The sequence below is a fragment of the Telmatherina bonti genome (genome assembly GCF_933228915.1).
Source record: "Telmatherina bonti genome assembly, chromosome: 2".
Taxonomy (NCBI): domain Eukaryota; kingdom Metazoa; phylum Chordata; class Actinopteri; order Atheriniformes; family Telmatherinidae; genus Telmatherina; species Telmatherina bonti.
This window is the reverse complement of record NC_136620.1, coordinates 9,266,735-9,282,770: the sequence shown is the minus strand read 5'-3', so window position 1 is coordinate 9,282,770 and position 16,036 is coordinate 9,266,735. Positions and strand designations below refer to the sequence as shown.

Below are 16,036 nucleotides of genomic sequence, written 5' to 3'. Positions count from 1 at the left end.
TTTTTTTTTAGCTTTCCATTGAAAACGGGATGATTTATCTCCTTATCACCAAACAACAACAACAAAGTAGAACAACAACTGAGACTCAAATCAGCAATAGATTTGCATGTCTTTGCACAGCGGTAGGAAGCTGGGAGAGAACCCGCAAAGTCAAACACCACACTTACATCGGATTTTATTGAGTGTGTTTGTGGTGTAAAAGGAGCAGTGCTGGGTTCTAATCTAACAGCTGCTTGCAACAGCCTGTGGCAGACACAAGCAGCAACTTCTGGCAGTGAAAAGTGAAGCCTATGCTGAAGTGAATAAAACTGCAGTTCCCCCCTCATCTGCTAGGGTCTGCAAAACAGAGCGAATTCCCGTAGACTCCCATGTTAAAAAGACCAACTTCACAGCAAAAATAAAAATGTTTACAGCCTGGTTCAAAAATCCATTTTAGCTTTAATAGTTCAAGTTTACCTTCATGGCAACTGTGAGAGGGGTGAATTTATTTGTAACTCCTCTGTTTAAAAGTAATTTGATCTTGAAATTTGGCATAATTATGGGCATGTCATTTTGATTGACATGTGTCAGAAGGGCCATCAGCGTTAGCGCTGGTGGCTAGTGGCTACCTTTTGGCTACCTCACGTTAAACCACTTCGGCTATTTGACTGAACTTGATCCGTTGTATCTGTGTGCTCACTTTAAATATATATTTAGGAAAATATGTCTTGCTCTGCACCAACAATTGCACCAACAGGCCATCTAAGAAGTGTTTGGTCCAGTTTTTTTTGGTGAGTGAAATTATGTTTACATATTTAATTAACAATTTCTTCTGCCCTAGCTAAACTTAATTAACTAGGTAGCTAGCTAGCTTACCACCCCAGTAACCACCTACTTCGTTTTATAGCGAAATTTCTTTATTTTTTTATGCTGTTTTTACCTGGTATTGTTTATTTATTTTTTTCTATTTAATGTCGTTTTTAGTCCTGCTCATTGTAGTTCTTTTAGGTGGTTTCAAATTAAAAGTGCATTACAAAAAATGTGTTATTTATTATTAGTCTTAGTTTTTCATTTTCAAACAGTAAATTATATTGAAAACCCGGGACATAGTGGTTATTTCTAAGCCAAAATTTTATGTAGAAAAATAAAGATTTAAAATGTGACCAGATAGCACTGCCACAGGTTGAGAGGTGCTTGAGAGCCTATAAGTAGTTATAAGCGAACAGTGTCTGTTTCTGACTAAGCAATTATGTGCTTCGCACCCATGAGGAATGATGCGTGTCATCATCCACATCTTTTTTGATATGAGTTTAAAACACCTGCACTTTCCTTGCATTTTTAAAAAAATTATTATTAAATATATATTTGCATTTCTCACAGTTTTACACTAATTGGCCGCGCTTGACATTCCCTGGCTGCCGCCTTTTCCTCTTCCTCCTCCTCCTCGCAGTTTTTCTGTAATTGCAACACCGGCTGTTAATGATCAGATGATCGGCTTTTTTTACTGAAGCATCGTCTTTTATGTTGCATTTTTAAATCCTTGAAGGCTGTAGAGGAACAAGTAGTTTACCTTTCACGCTGGCACGCATTTACCTCAAAGTATTTTATTATTATTACTATTAGTACCACAGTTAAAGTCTCCCTGACGGGGAGTGGTAGTATTTGCTTGTTGATAGATCTTTCTTTCTTGACTGCCACCAGTCGAGGCAGACTGCTGCCCGTCCTTGAGCCTGGTTCTGATGGAGGTTTTCTTCCTGTTGAAAGGTCCTCTATCCTTCCCACTGTCCAGGCACCCTGTGCTTGCTAAGGATGATCGGGGGAGGAAAAACAGTTGTCAACAGTGTTATGTCTACAGATGTAAAACAGTTTACATCAGCTACACATTAGCCAGTCAAGGTTAGATTTATACTTGCTATTATAAAAAATGATTAAAGATCAAATTCAAAAGCAGTGACACTCCCAACTGTGAGCCTTTCACTGCTTTTGAAGGTAGTCTTTAAGGAAATTAGCTACAGTTGTGAAAAATAAAATCATTTCCTCTATTTGTGAAATTAACTTTGTCTGACAAAAATAGCCCTGGACTGTCATGTCTGATGTGAGCATGCGCAACAATGGCACCATTCACACTAACAGTAAATGCAAACACTGTTGACATACCTCCTTACCTTCTCAATGTTAGCTGGGTTGACACCAGCCCTCCATTTGCATCTTTGGGTGATGGCCGAAAAGATGATTTGAATACGGGGATGCTGAAGGTGAAGTTGGTGCAGGTCCTTCTTCATCATATTCACCAGCGTTACACTGCTGACCACCCCCATGTCATTGCCACCGCAGTTGATGACCAAGACGTCAGGAGCTGTTCTTCCTTGCAGGGACTGGTAGAAAAAGGGGAGACGACCTGTCCATCTCAGTCCACCCCTGCCAAACCAGGACACCTGCACTCCAGGAAGGCCTCAGTTGCCTCCAACGGTCTGTGCAGCTCTCTGGGCACCACGCCGGACATAGCTGTCCCCAATGTAGTAGCATTTTGAATGACTCAGGTGATGACACCTGAACAGATGGATCAGTTTAAAGTAATATTACTATTTACATCTTCAGACCAGTTGCATTAGCAACAGCACTTGAAAACATATTCACGTAAATTTGGAAGATGCAGTCTGATTTGGCCAAGAAAGGTACGTACAGTTTCTGTTCTGTGTGACGGATGTATATGGGTTGAGGACTCCATGGAGGAATGGCGGGCAGCCATCTGAAAGAGCTATTAAAATCAATAAAACTTTAACTAGATGAGACAGGGTCCTTCACAGACATCAATCAAGGTAAATGATCAAATCTGTGCATACTTTGCTGAATTGACTAGGGTGGAAATCACTTATAAAGGCTGTTGCTAGTCTGATGACGTCACAAAGCCTCCGTCCATCTCTCTTTATATGCAGTCTATGGGCAGACAACTCTGCAAGGCTGTCAGAGTTCGTGGGGCTTGGGGACTGTGATCTTTGAAATTTTCATCAGTGCAAGAGAAAAAAAAAAGATATAAACATGCAAAAATGGCATAAATTTAACCCTAACTAAGTATTCTTTATCGGTTAATCTAGGAATTTGAAAGTATATCCAAATAAAATGAATGTAGGACCAGAACATTGGCTGGAAATCCCTGTATAGGTGGAAATGAGCTGCTTGACAGAGGTTTACACTCTCCGAATGCTTTCATAGTTTTATATTTTTTAATGTCTATGAATGGAAATGGACATTTTTTTCTTTTGTCATCTTGACCACTTTGCATTGCTACTACTCAAAGCACCTAACACTACATGTCACATTCACCCCTATGGCACTTACACATTTTTTATTTACTAAGTGCTTTTTACACTATGACACACATTCATCATACCCCCAATAGACACATCAGGAGGCACTGTGAGGTTCAGTGTGCCCAAGGACACTTCAGCATGTAGTCTTGGAAACCTAGAGTCATACCACCAACTTTCAGGTTGGTAGACGACTGCTCTTTCTCCTGAGTTACAGCTGTCCCAAATCAAATTAAGCATAGGTAAACTTAAGGAAAGCTGTAAGACAACTGACAAATGTAAGTTGCACTAGAATTGTGGGGCAAGTTCCATTGCAAATTAAAATGAATACAGCGATAGTCAGCGATAATGTTCTGACCACCTGGTTAATATTTAATGGGTCCCTTTTTTTATTAGCAGAACTAATGAACATTTCATCTAGGATATGTCCTAGAGCAAGGATGTCCAACTCCAGTTCTTGTGAGCAACTATGTTGGAGGTTTTCGGTGTTTCCCTGCTGCAACACACTTAATTCAAATCATTTGGGTATTAACAGGCTTTTGCATAACTTTTCATTTTGAGTGAGGTGTTGTGTAGTAAGGGAAACATATCTAAAACCTATAGGGTAGTGGGTCTTGAGGACTTAAGTTGGGCATCCCTGTCCTAGAGAGTCTTGTATGGAGATACTGGTAGGAGGTCATTTTAGTAGGGGCTTTGTTCCCACAGATGCCTTCAGATCCCATCAGACTGGAGATTAACACCTCACTATTTGTTGTGTTCTTGTGCACATGGTCAGCCCTGCTGAAGTAGTTTTGGAGAGCCCAAAGTTAAACTGTTTAAGGGGACTGCTACAGTGTTACAGTGCCATGTGACTGTTCTGTTCTGTAGAAACAGTCGAGCAGGGTTATGAGGACATCAAAAACTTTTTGTTTACTCTTCACAGAGCTTCTCAATCTTCTGAAGTATTTCAAACCTGAATAAAAAATTATGCCCTTTTTTATTTTTAATCCTGACTGACTCTCTGGATGTTTGCAAACAGCAGCATTGCTCTATATTTTCCATAACATTACCCTCGAATAATGAAACTAGTTGGATTACATGGATATACCTGGTCTGTGTTGGCTTTGAAACACTTGGACACACATAACTGTATGTAGAGTACTTCATTGACGATAGGTTCAGCTAAGTTCTGTTTATTGAACCTTGTAGAAGACACAATCAACAAAATTAATGGTTAAAAATGAAATTTTATTGTGGTGTATTTCAAATCATATTATATGATCAGAAACAGACCATTGCCTGGAGTGCTTTACTCAGCTGAGTCCTTTCCCTGGAAAAGAAAAGAAAAAAAAATCATGTGAAAAATCTAATCTGCATTTATAGTGACAAATATTTTTATGTGGTTGTATGAAACAAGACAATTGTAACATTTTCATACATAAGTATTCATTTAAAGCCAAAGATGTATAGATATTTACCTTGCCAGAGTCACGGCTTTTTGCCCTCAGCTTGTTGACCTGAGACTCTGCAATGTCGGCACGCTCCTCAGCCTCCTCCAGCTCATGCTGGATCTTCCTGCACTTGGAAAGATGAACATTGGCCTGCTCCTCCTGGAATAAAAATCAAAATGAAATTGAATAGCAGAATGAAAGTTTCACTGCATATGAAATACCTCAAATAATCTACAATAATTGTCCTTACCGCCTCCTCAGCCTGCCTCTTGTAGGCCTTCACTTTGAGCTGCAACTTGTCAACCAGATCCTGCAGCCTGGCAATGTTCTTCTTGTCCTCCTCAGTCTGTAATGAAAAGGTTCAGAAGGTTGCATATTTATATTTGTAGGTTTGAATTTTGGTTACATTGTACAGCAAAATGTTAGTTATTGTTGTACCTGATAGGTGAGCTCCTTCACTCTCCTCTCGTATTTGCGGACACCCTTAACGGCATCAACACCGCGTCTCTGCTCAGCCTCAACTTCTGTCTCCAGCTCACGAACCTGTAAGTATATCTCTCATTTAGAAACTGTATGTTTACTCTGTTGTTATAGATTTGCTCATTTACGGGAAACTGATGTGATCATCCTTACTCTAGACTCAAGTTTCTGGAGCTGCTTCTTGCCACCCTTCATGGCCAGGTTCTCAGCCTCATCCAGACGGTGCTGCAGGTCCTTAACAGCAACCTCAAGGTTCTTCTTCATCCTCTCCAGGTGAGCACTGGTGTCCTGCTCCTTCTTCAACTCCTCAGCCATCATAGCAGCCTAGAAACATATAACATTGAAGGTTGAAATGTTTGACAGTCTACTTGCAAAAAACAAAGAAAGAACAATTCAGTTCAGACTTACATCAGTGATAGCCTTCTTGGCCTTCTCCTCTGCATTTCTTGCTTCCTGAACAGTGTCATCCACTTCGCTCTGGACCTGAACCAGGTCAGCCTCAAGCTTCTTCTTGGTGTTCAGAAGACTTGTGTTCTGAAAGATGAGATTTTTCCAAGTTATGTCTGGCCTGATTTCATGCTTCAGGTTTGTGAAGTTTCAAAGAAGTGAACAGATTATTCACCTGAGAGTGCAGAAGTCCAACACGTTCGCTAGCATCCACCAGCTCCTGCTCAGCAACCTTGCGGCTTCTCTCTGTCTGTTCCAGAGCAGCTCTGAGTTCTTCAATTTCAGCCACCATGAGACCGTTCCTGCGATCCACCATAGCAGCCTGTTCCTTGAGGTCATCCTGGGCCCTGACAGCGTCATCAAGGTGCAGTTGAGCATCCTGAAGAAAAGCACAGGTCATTTATTGTAAGTCGCATAAATGGCAGAATGTAGTTGTGCTCCATGCAGTGTCTCTGCATGTCAATACCTTCAGCTGTGCCTGCACGTTCCTCAGTTGTTTCTGGGACTCAGCAGCCTGGCGATTGGCGTGGCTCAGCTGAATCTCCATCTCATTCAGGTCTCCCTCCATCTTCTTCTTGATTCTCAGGGCATCATTTCTGCTCCTGACCTCAGCGTCCAGAGTGCTCTGCATGGAGTCAATCACCCTCTGGCTGTTCCTCTTGATCTGCTCCATCTCTTCATCTTTCTCCGCAAGCTTCCTGTCCACCTCACCCTTAATCTGGTTCAGCTCCAGCTGAACACGCAGGATCTTAGACTCTTCGTGCTCCAGTGTTCCCTTTTGAAATATAAAAAAGGAATTTAAGTACTCATTTATTTAGAGATGGAATATTCTGTGAAAAGTAACAATTTGTAGACAACAAATACCTCAGCCTCTTCAAGAGCAGTTTGGATTTCAGCCTTCTCTGTCTCAACCTGCTTCTTGGCCTTCTCCAGCTCGTGGATGCTCTTACCAGTCTCACCGATCTGTTCAGTCAGATCTGAGATCTCCTCTGCAAGGATATGTTGAAATAAGATTGAGTCCTAAGATGAAAAAGTTTCATGCTGACCAAGTTTGGTAGGAACCTACGCTGCAAGTTCTTGTTTTCACGCTTCATTGTCTCCAGCTGATCCAGGGCTTCCTCATAGGAGTTCTTCATCTTGAACAATTCAGTGCTCAGAGAACGAGCCTCCTTCTGAGCTCCCTCAAGTTCTGCCTGACCCTCCTCATACTTCTGCTTCCACTCTGCCAGCACCTAATTAAAAACAATTGACACCTCCTAGTTATTCATCCATATAAAAAAAAAAATCAATTTTATATCTTGGTTGCCCAGATCAAAAGATTCTACCTTGTCAAAGTTCCTCTGCTTCTTGTCCAGGTTGGCAGCAAGGCCATTAGCTCTCTCCACATCAATCATAAGATCCTCCACTTCACTCTGAAGCCTCTGTTTGGTCTTCTCCAGAGATGCACACTTGGAGTTCACAGCCTCAATCTGTTCCTCAGCCTCCTGAAGACGCTGGGCCAGCTTTTTCCTTTAATAGCAATAGAATGATCATACTGTGAAACTTTGAACACACTGACACTGTTTGACGATATTAAATGTAGTGTAATGCTGAACCAATGTCAAACACAGATTTAGACACATGATTCTAATATGCTACACTAAAGTAAACACATATTTGTATGAATGGTACTCACTTGGATTCCTCCAGCTCCTCAGTGCGCTGGATAGCATCAGTTTCATACTTAGTTCTCCACTGAGCCACCTCGCTGTTGGCCTTGGACATACCACGCTGCAGCTCGGCCTTGGCCTCCTGCTCCTCCTCAAACTGCTCCCTCAACAGATCACAGTCATGGCGGGCGGATTGCAGTCCATGGGCAAGAGCATTCTTAGCCTGGTTAAAACATGGGGGAAAAATAAGCAAGTTGTCTCCATCCCAAACAAGACTTGTCATTATACATTTCATGTAAAGGATTCATACCTTGACCTCCTCTTCAATCTGCCTCTTGAGTTCCTCAATCTGCTGTGTGAAGGCCTGTTTGCCTCTTGTCAGCTGAGACACCAGAGCTTCTTTCTCCTCAATTTGACGGCCAAACTCACCTTGTGTGAAAATATTCATCAAACTAGTTTGAGTACACTTTCAAGATGATACAAAGTCTACAGTAAAATCTTGTGTCATCCGTACCATTTTCTGTGAGGAGACGTGCTTTCTGTGCACTCAAGTCATTGTTCTGACGAATGCTCTCATCATTCTTGGTCTTAAGTTCACTAAGTTGGTCCTCAAGTGTACGGCACATCTTCTCGAGATTGCCCTGATGTGGAGAACAAAAAGTGAATCAATAAGATTTGATTGAAACTTACTACTGTCTTCCTTTGAACTATGACAATCCATATGAATGTGTTGTGTACCTTTGCTTTAGCAACAGCCTCCATGTTGCTGGAGAGGTCATCAATCTCCATCTTGTATTCACTCTTTTCTTTCTCAAGCTTTTGCTTGACACGCTGCAGGTTGTCGATCTGCTCTCCCAGCTCAGCAACGCTGTCAGCCTGCTTCTTGCGCAGAGCTGCAGCAGTGGCTTCATGCTGCAGAGTAGCCTCCTCAAGGTCACGACGGAGCTTCTGGAACTCAGCCTCACGCTTCTTGTTCATCTCAATCTGAGCAGCTGTAGCACCACCGGCCTCTTCCAACCTCTCGCTGATCTCCTCAAGTTCCCTGGAGAGGTCAGCTCTCTGCTTCTCAACCTTGGCACGAGCAGCACGTTCAGCCTCAATCTCCTCTTCCAGCTCCTCAATACGGGCCTGTTGGATGTGGGATATGTCAGCCTTGAGCAAACTTTCAAATGTAAAGAATAGGGTACTGTGCGATTCTACATAATGAACCAGGCACCTGAAGCTCCTTGATCTTCTTCTGGAGCTGAGCACCCATTGACTGCTCATCCTCAATCTTGCTGAGAAGTTGACTGATTTCAAAGTCCTTCCTGTAAGAGTAATGATGTGAGATGTGAGACATAGCACATGTCTAGAACCACAATGAATGTTCAGAAAAATAAGATGAAAAGATTTTAAGTTACTTCTTGATTTTCTCCTCAGACTGCTGCTTGTCATTCTCCAGATCCATGATGGATTCTTGAGCCAGTTTCAGATCACCCTCCAGCTTCCTCTTTGCTCTCTCAAGGTCCATGCGAAGCTTCTTCTCTTGCTCCAGGGAACCCTCAAGCTGAAAATTGATTAACAGTCATCATTGTCATGTTTAGGAAAGAATATGGTCATTTTTGTTTTTGTTTTTTTTATCAGTTCAGAAGAATTTATACACTTACATCATCAACTTGCTGCTCAAGCTTGGTCTTGGACTTGGTGAGAGTGTTGACTTTGTCTTCCTCAGCCTGCAGGTCATCCAGAGTCTGCTGATGAGCCTCCTGAAGGGCTTTCTTCTCCTTTGTCAGCTTGGCAATGCTCTCATCCTGAGAGGCCATCTCCTCAGTCAGGTTCTTCACCTACATCAGCAAGAAAAATGTTATGGACTCATGATGACAGTATTCGGAAATGTTATGTGATCTGCACAAACCCTCTGACATGTACAAACCTTGTTCTCAGTGGCATGTTTCTCCTTTTCCACCTTGGCCAAGGTAAGCTCCAGGTCATCAATATCTTTTTTGAGCTCAGAGCACTCATCCTCCAGCTTTCTCTTCTTGGCAGTAAGCTCAGCATTGATTTCCTCTTCATCCTCCAGTCTCTCAGTTGTCTCTTTGAGCTTGGCCTCCAGCTGAATCTTGCTCTTGATCAGTCCCTCACATCTCTCCTCAGCATCTGAGAGATTCTCTGATTCCTAGTTTAATTTGAAAACAACCAATAGCACGTTATTATTTGAAACATGGCATAAAAAGGCATAACTCTTAACAGATATCTACTCACAGATGCCACTTGGAGCTGCAGATCGTTCTTCTCCTGCAGAAGAGACACCATCTTCTCCTCCAGTTCCTTCTTCTTGGCCAAAGCAGCAGCCAAGTCGGATGTCATCTTCTCATAGTTCTCCTTCATCTGGGCCAGCTCCTTCTCAGTCTCAGCGCTCTTCAGGAGAGGCTTGATCTTGTAGTACACCTTCATCCATGGCCAGTGCTTGACATTCATGAATGAGCGGACGTTGTACTGAATGGTGTAGATGGCTTCCCTGTGGACATCAAGGTTTTGTTATTGAAAAGAGCATTCTTCATTATTCTTTCCATAACTTTATGTTCAAAGTTTCTGTTCTCTGCATACCTCCTCTCCGTCATCTTAACAAACTCCTTCCTCATGAGGTAACCACGGCAGAGAGCCTGAGTCATTGTGACCAAAGCTGCAAGTTTTTCATCTCTCATCTCCTCAAGGGTACCCAGCAGACCAGCCTTGAAGAACACCTGAACAAATATATAGAAACATTATGTCAGCAATTCATATTAAATCAGATGCACTAAATTAGAGAAGACTCACAGAACCTACACAAACTGTCTGGACAACATATTGAGAGACTTTACTTCACATAATAACTGAATAAAATTTACTTTATAAACTATCAAGCAGTTATAAGAAAAGTATGCTGCTTGAGCTGTGGTCCTGCATGGGACATCAGACAGTGATGAACTGTGGGCCACCACTTCATGGCAAAATAAACTGACAGAGGTTAAAAAAAAATTTTTCTTTTGTTTATATCGTCCTCAAATTGAAAATAAGTAAATACATATTCTTCATGGACAAATTATTCATTCATAACCTTATAATTTACTATTGTTTGAAAACAATTATATACATATTCTTCATGGACAATTTATTCATTCAAAAACCCTATCATTTACTAAGTCATGTAGGAGCTTATGAAATCAGTCAAAGCAGTTACCTTGGTGTGTCCAAATCTGTACTGATCATGATCAACATCAATTGATCCAAGCAACTTCTCTGAGGCTTTCTTGTTGTCAATGAACTGGCCCTCAGGGATGACACTGGCATTCAGCACCTTGTATCTTTTATGGGAGAATTGAAGGTCAGAATGATCTTTTTTACTGTAGTTTTTCAGGAGCAAAAAAGTATCTTGTATAGATTTTCACCTCTGTTTGAAGTCACCATAGAGGATTCTGCTGGGGAAACCTTTCCTGCAGATTCTGATGCCCTCCAGCACACCGTTACACCTGAGCTGGTGGATGACCAGGAAGTTCTCCATCAGACCTGTAGAATAAAACTTTCTCTATTAGTCGTGGAAGTATTATATAGAAAATAAAGAGAAAGTAAATCAGCACAAATCATGAATAAAATAATGTGTCTTTTGTACCTGGAGTCTTGGACTCATTGGGAATCAGGCAGCGCACAAAGTGAGGATGGGTGCTCCTCAAGTTTGTCATCAGCTTGCCCAAGTTCTCCTATAGGTACAAAAGAGTGAGTATTTGTTATACAAGACATAACCCAATTTTAAGCATCAAAGCATTTGATATCTTAAACCTTACCCTGAACTGTGAAGACACAGTCTGCATGGAGCCACCCTTCTTCTTGCCTCCCTTCTTGCCAGCCTCTGTTTTTCAGAATGTGATTTAAACAGAACCCTTTTGTTAGACTTCATATTAACATTAAAGATGCTCAAACATAAATAGTAAGAAGACTCCACACATCACTCTTCAAGTTTTCAAAATCCTTACCCTCAGCAGGAGCAGGAGGATAAATCAAGGCCAGCAGTTTGCATGAAGACTTCTGGTACAGCTGCAGAACAGACTCATTCAGTGGGTCCTTGTTCTTGTCCAGCCAGCCAGCGATGTTGTAATCCACAGTGCCAGCATAGTGCACCAGGGAGAAGTGGGCCTCAGCCTTGCCCTTGGCAGGCTTGGGCTTCTCAAAGGCCTTGTTCTTGCCAAGATGCTGGTCATACAGCTTGTTCTTGAAGGAAGTGTCAGTGGCCTTGGGGAACATGCACTCCTCTTCAAGGATGGAGAAGATGCCCATGGGCTTGATTAACACAGAAAGAAGTGAGAGTTGGGCAATGAATAAACAGTGCTTTCAAGTCATACTCCAATATCTTTTGCATCATATAGATTCCTGAGAATAATGTTCACCTTTTCAATCAGCTCAATGCAGGCAGCCAAGTCCATACCAAAGTCAATGAACTCCCAGACAATACCCTCCTTCTTGTACTCCTCTTGCTCCAGGACGAACATGTGGTGGTTGAAGAACTGTTGCAGTTTCTCATTGGTGAAGTTGATGCACAGCTGCTCCAGGGTGTTGAACTGTAAATGGGTAAATAATCCATTATTATAGGAAAACAGACCATCATAAAAAAGTATTGTATGTTGAATTTTGGGAAGGAAACCTACGTCAAAGATTTCAAAGCCAGCAATGTCCAGCACACCAATGAAGAAGTTCCTTTGCTGTTTGGTGTCCAACATCTGGTTGATACGAATGACCATCCACAAGAACATCCTTTCATAGATTGACTTGGCCAGAGCCGTGACGGAGTTAAATACCTAAAGAAAAACAAGGGCATGATTTAATGAATGTCAGTCATGTGTTTCTTTTGAAGCCTAGATCACTTAACTTGCTTTTACATTTATTAAATGAACAATACGTAATTGTTTCTGTGACACAAAAGTAAAAAATTATCTGTATTTTATTATTTAGCTACAGCAAGGCTGTCACTACTCTTACAGGGGTCAAAATAGGCCTAAGTGGTGACCTCTGGTTTGTAATGTACTTAGCCTTCAGTGAAAAAGGGATAGAAAGACTACTGATCTTCTGCTTTATTTAATTATATTGAAGTATAAATGGAGTATTTCCGAAAAGTAGCATAATGGACATTCACGGCTCTTGTTTACCTGTGGCACAGTCTGTCCCTTGGTGACAAACTCATTTCCGACCTTCACTCTTGGATAGCACAAAGCCTTCAGCATGTCAGCAGAGTTCAGACCCAACAGGTAAGCAACCTTGTCAGCATCTAAAAGTAGTCATTTATATTTAATGCCTGCAGTATGACACACTAATTGTCAAACATGAACACATACCAATGTGCTTAAAACTTCTGCAAACATGTCAATATATATATATACTCACCCTCTGTGCCATCGGGCTCAGCCTGCTCCTCACGCTGCTTTTGCTTGAACTTCATGTTGCCATGGTGAAGAACAGCACCAGTCATCTTGTAGATGCTCATCTTCTCCTCACCAGTGAAGCCCAAGATGTCAATGGCATTCTTATGAGAAGAAAAAATCACATTAAATGTAATTATTTCAGTGTGGGCTTCTAAAAGCTCTTTCAAAAGATCCCCAAATATCCACTACATACACACACCGCCAGCCACAAGTTTGAACAGATGTTTTTATTAAGTCAAATTTCCAAACATTTGGCTGGTAGTGTAAATGTATTTGTCATATAATGATAAAGGCTACTCACATCAGTGGCTTCCAGCTCAACTTTGTCATCAATGCTAGCCACAGTGATCTGACCCATGCTGCACATGGGGAAGTCATAGGGGTTGGTTGTGATGAGAGACATTTCTGAAAATGACAAGTAAAATGTTTTAGTTCATTGTTTAAAAATATTTTGTATCTGACACATTGCAGGAGCTCAGTCTGCTTACCGATCAGCTCAGGCTTGTGGTTTGTCATCATCTGGTAGAAGATGTGGTAGCCTCTCTCATCAGGAAGCTGGAATGTCACTCTAGACTTCTCCAGCAGATCTATAAATTTTGTCTATTATTCTCAGTTTTATGCATTTTAAAACAGCATCACATAGATTCTCCTTGAGAATAACATGAGAATTACTTACATGTCTCAATATCAGCACTAGCCAGTTTACCAGTTGTGCCGAAGTGAATTCTGATGAATTTACCCTGTTTGGAACAATGAAATATTTAGGATCCACCCACATGGTCAATGTTTAGCAAGATGTTTGCCATGTAGAAATGATTCTGTACTTACAAAACGGGAGGAGTTGTCATTCCTCACAGTTTTGGCATTACCGTAAGCCTCCAGCAGGGGATTGGCAGCAATGATCTGATCCTCCAGTGACCCCTACGCGTCAAGTTTAGAACTTGTATTAGAGATGGACTTTATTCAGTGAGTATTCTGCAGTCTCATAGATGTCAGAACTCACCTGCATCTTGCCAGGTTGGTCCTTCTTCTTCTCTCCTCCAACGGAGATTGTAGCGAAGTACTGGATGACACGCTTGGTGTTCACAGTCTTTCCAGCACCAGATTCTCCACTGGGTATATACAGACTTGTAAGTATGTGATTACTGAATTAATTCAGTTTAAACAAACTCAATGTTTGATACTCACGTAATCAGGACAGACTGGTTCTCCCTATCTGTTAATGTGAAAACATGAATAAGTATACAAGCCACAAAAACCAAACTTCACATAAAACAAAGTATTCTTTGTGCAGGACCTACCAGTAAGCATGAACTGATAAGCGTTGTCAGAGACAGAGAAGATGTGGGGTGGAGCCTCCATACGCTTCTTGCCTCTGTAGGCAGATACAACTTCAGAATCGTACACTGGGAGCCACTTGTAGGGGTTCACAGTTGCACAGAACAACCCAGAGTAGGTCTGCAAGATGTTATGGAGATTTTACATTACTTTCAGTTACATAAACAACGGTAATTCTCAGTGTTTGTTTGGGCTTTAATGGGATTTTCTTACGTAGATCATCCATGCTGCATAACGCTCTTTGAGATTATACAACACAGAGGCTTCATTGAGATGGGTCATCATGGCCATGTCTTCAATTTTGTCAAACTTGGGAGGGTTCATTGGAGAAACGTCATCTTCTTTAACTGTCCTCTCCTGCAACAGGACATTACACTCTGTTAGAAGTGATCACACTTTACTTGCAGTTGAACATGACTTTACTGTACCAACCTCCTCAGTACCCAAGACTTTGACAGTGACTTTGCCACCATCTTTCTTGATGATTGTTCCCTTCAAGTACAGCTCCTTGGCATCTACCACGTAGCAGGCAGACTTGGCATCGAATGGCTTGTTTTGAGCCTCAATTCTCTCCTTCTCTGGCTTACGGAGGTAAATGGCAGCTTTGCCATAAATGGCCATCTCCGCGTCCGTACTCATGGTGACGGTTTATGTCTGACAGACAAAAAATCAGTCAAAATTAACTTAATGGTTTCGAGATAAACTTCAGTTGTCACACATGTAAAGATACTTAATTAACATATACTATAACTTTTTTTGCATGTTAGTCTTTACATAACATTAAGTCTAGCATTTTTTTTTACATAACAGGGACTAATGAATTCAATGTAACACTATTTATTTTTAAAAAATAGACATGATAGAAACTTGTTCATACCTGACCCTGCCCCTGATACTGTCTGTTTAATCCGTGATCCTGTGGAAAATATACCATTTGGATGTATTTGGTTATTGAGGAGGATTAAAGCAAATATTTTTCCTAGAAATTCAACTAATTTACTGAATGTCTCAAATAATGAGAACTTAAAAAATTTTAGAGTACACAGGTCACACCTACCACAAGCTGGAGTCTTCAAGGGTCCTCTACCACACGCTGCTGTGTTGTCTTGGACCCCTTATATTCAATCCAGCATGCCTACTCAGCAGCGGTTAAATACGGGACCCATGCCAAATGTGGTGTGGATAACCGTCAGAGTAGGCATACTCTGAAACACAGTGTGCATCAAATGTATTAGATTTCATTCAGAAGAGTTTGTTCCTATTTCCGTTTGAAAAAGTTTATATTTTACTACCAGTTTTAAAAAGAAACATTTATCAAAAGTAATGTAAATCTATTATAAAAAGGAAAAAATGGGAAGAGGCAAAACTTGAAACTGTTAAGCTGATTTTGAAGGAATTTATTAACTTTCCCCTGCCAGTCTCTCTATGTCTACTTTTTGCAATCCTTCATCACTAATTGTTTTAGTGCATCTTTTGAGGTTTAGACTTGTACAAGGTTGAAGTAATATGCATGCTTCCGTTCTAATTAATTCAGCTGTCCACACAGACTGCTTCTGAAAGTACTCGTATTTCACTGAGCGTGTCACTACAGTCCCAAACTATTTTTACAAAGTAAAAGTTTATGCTTTGTATGTGTAAGAGCATATCTTTTTTCCTTTATAGAAATGTTTTTAAAACTCTCATGTTGACACCTCTTGTTTTACATTTAGCATTCTCATGATTCATGACTTTTTTCAGTATTGATAAATAGTTTAAGAAAAAAGCTTTTTTAATTAATTATTTTAGTTAGTTATTAAAGTCGTAACCTATTCAGTTCAAATTTTACATATTCTTTTTATATGGACTGGTACTTATATATCGCTTTTTACACTATTTGTCACATTCACCTATTCACACACACACTTATACCCTGATAGGCACATCGGGGGACAGCTTAGGATTCAGTGTCTTGCCCCAGGAACATTTAGCATGTAGTC

The 16,036-nt window shown here is 40.9% G+C and overlaps 1 protein-coding gene across 1 annotated transcript; it reads right to left on the bottom strand.

The window, feature by feature from the left end:
• Positions 1-4,493: 4,493 nt before the first annotated feature.
• Positions 4,494-15,148, bottom strand: LOC306764967 (myosin heavy chain, fast skeletal muscle-like). The gene is made up of 41 exons (XM_079252277.1): positions 15,118-15,148; positions 14,938-14,976; positions 14,493-14,714; positions 14,274-14,417; positions 14,024-14,180; positions 13,911-13,938; positions 13,726-13,834; positions 13,551-13,643; positions 13,399-13,462; positions 13,211-13,309; positions 13,024-13,127; positions 12,685-12,823; positions 12,450-12,568; positions 11,952-12,101; positions 11,694-11,864; positions 11,283-11,586; positions 11,094-11,158; positions 10,922-11,009; positions 10,701-10,818; positions 10,493-10,616; positions 9,880-10,016; positions 9,535-9,790; positions 9,206-9,448; positions 8,940-9,116; positions 8,694-8,839; positions 8,510-8,600; positions 8,032-8,421; positions 7,808-7,934; positions 7,604-7,722; positions 7,320-7,516; positions 6,970-7,153; positions 6,711-6,876; positions 6,509-6,633; positions 6,111-6,419; positions 5,820-6,023; positions 5,606-5,731; positions 5,351-5,521; positions 5,156-5,260; positions 4,968-5,063; positions 4,745-4,876; positions 4,494-4,596 (listed from the first exon to the last, which is right to left on the bottom strand). Exons 3-41 carry the CDS (start codon positions 14,697-14,699, stop codon positions 4,576-4,578), a joined length of 5,805 nt encoding a protein of 1,934 aa, XP_079108403.1. The 5' UTR covers positions 14,700-14,714; positions 14,938-14,976; positions 15,118-15,148; the 3' UTR covers positions 4,494-4,575.
• Between the last annotated feature and the right edge of the window lie 888 nt (positions 15,149-16,036).

Bases quoted from the DNA above. Each gene is read 5' to 3' on its own strand.
- LOC306764967 (XM_079252277.1), bottom strand. From the start codon at position 14,699: ATGAGTACGGACGCGGAGATGGCCATTTATGGCAAAGCTGCCATTTAC. The intron at 8,840-8,939 runs GTAAGTGTATAA...ATCAATTTTCAG, and splicing joins TTGAGCAGCAAGTTGATGAT to CTTGAGGGTTCCCTGGAGCA. The intron at 5,732-5,819 runs GTGAATAATCTG...CTCATCTTTCAG, and splicing joins TTGGACTTCTGCACTCTCAG to AACACAAGTCTTCTGAACAC.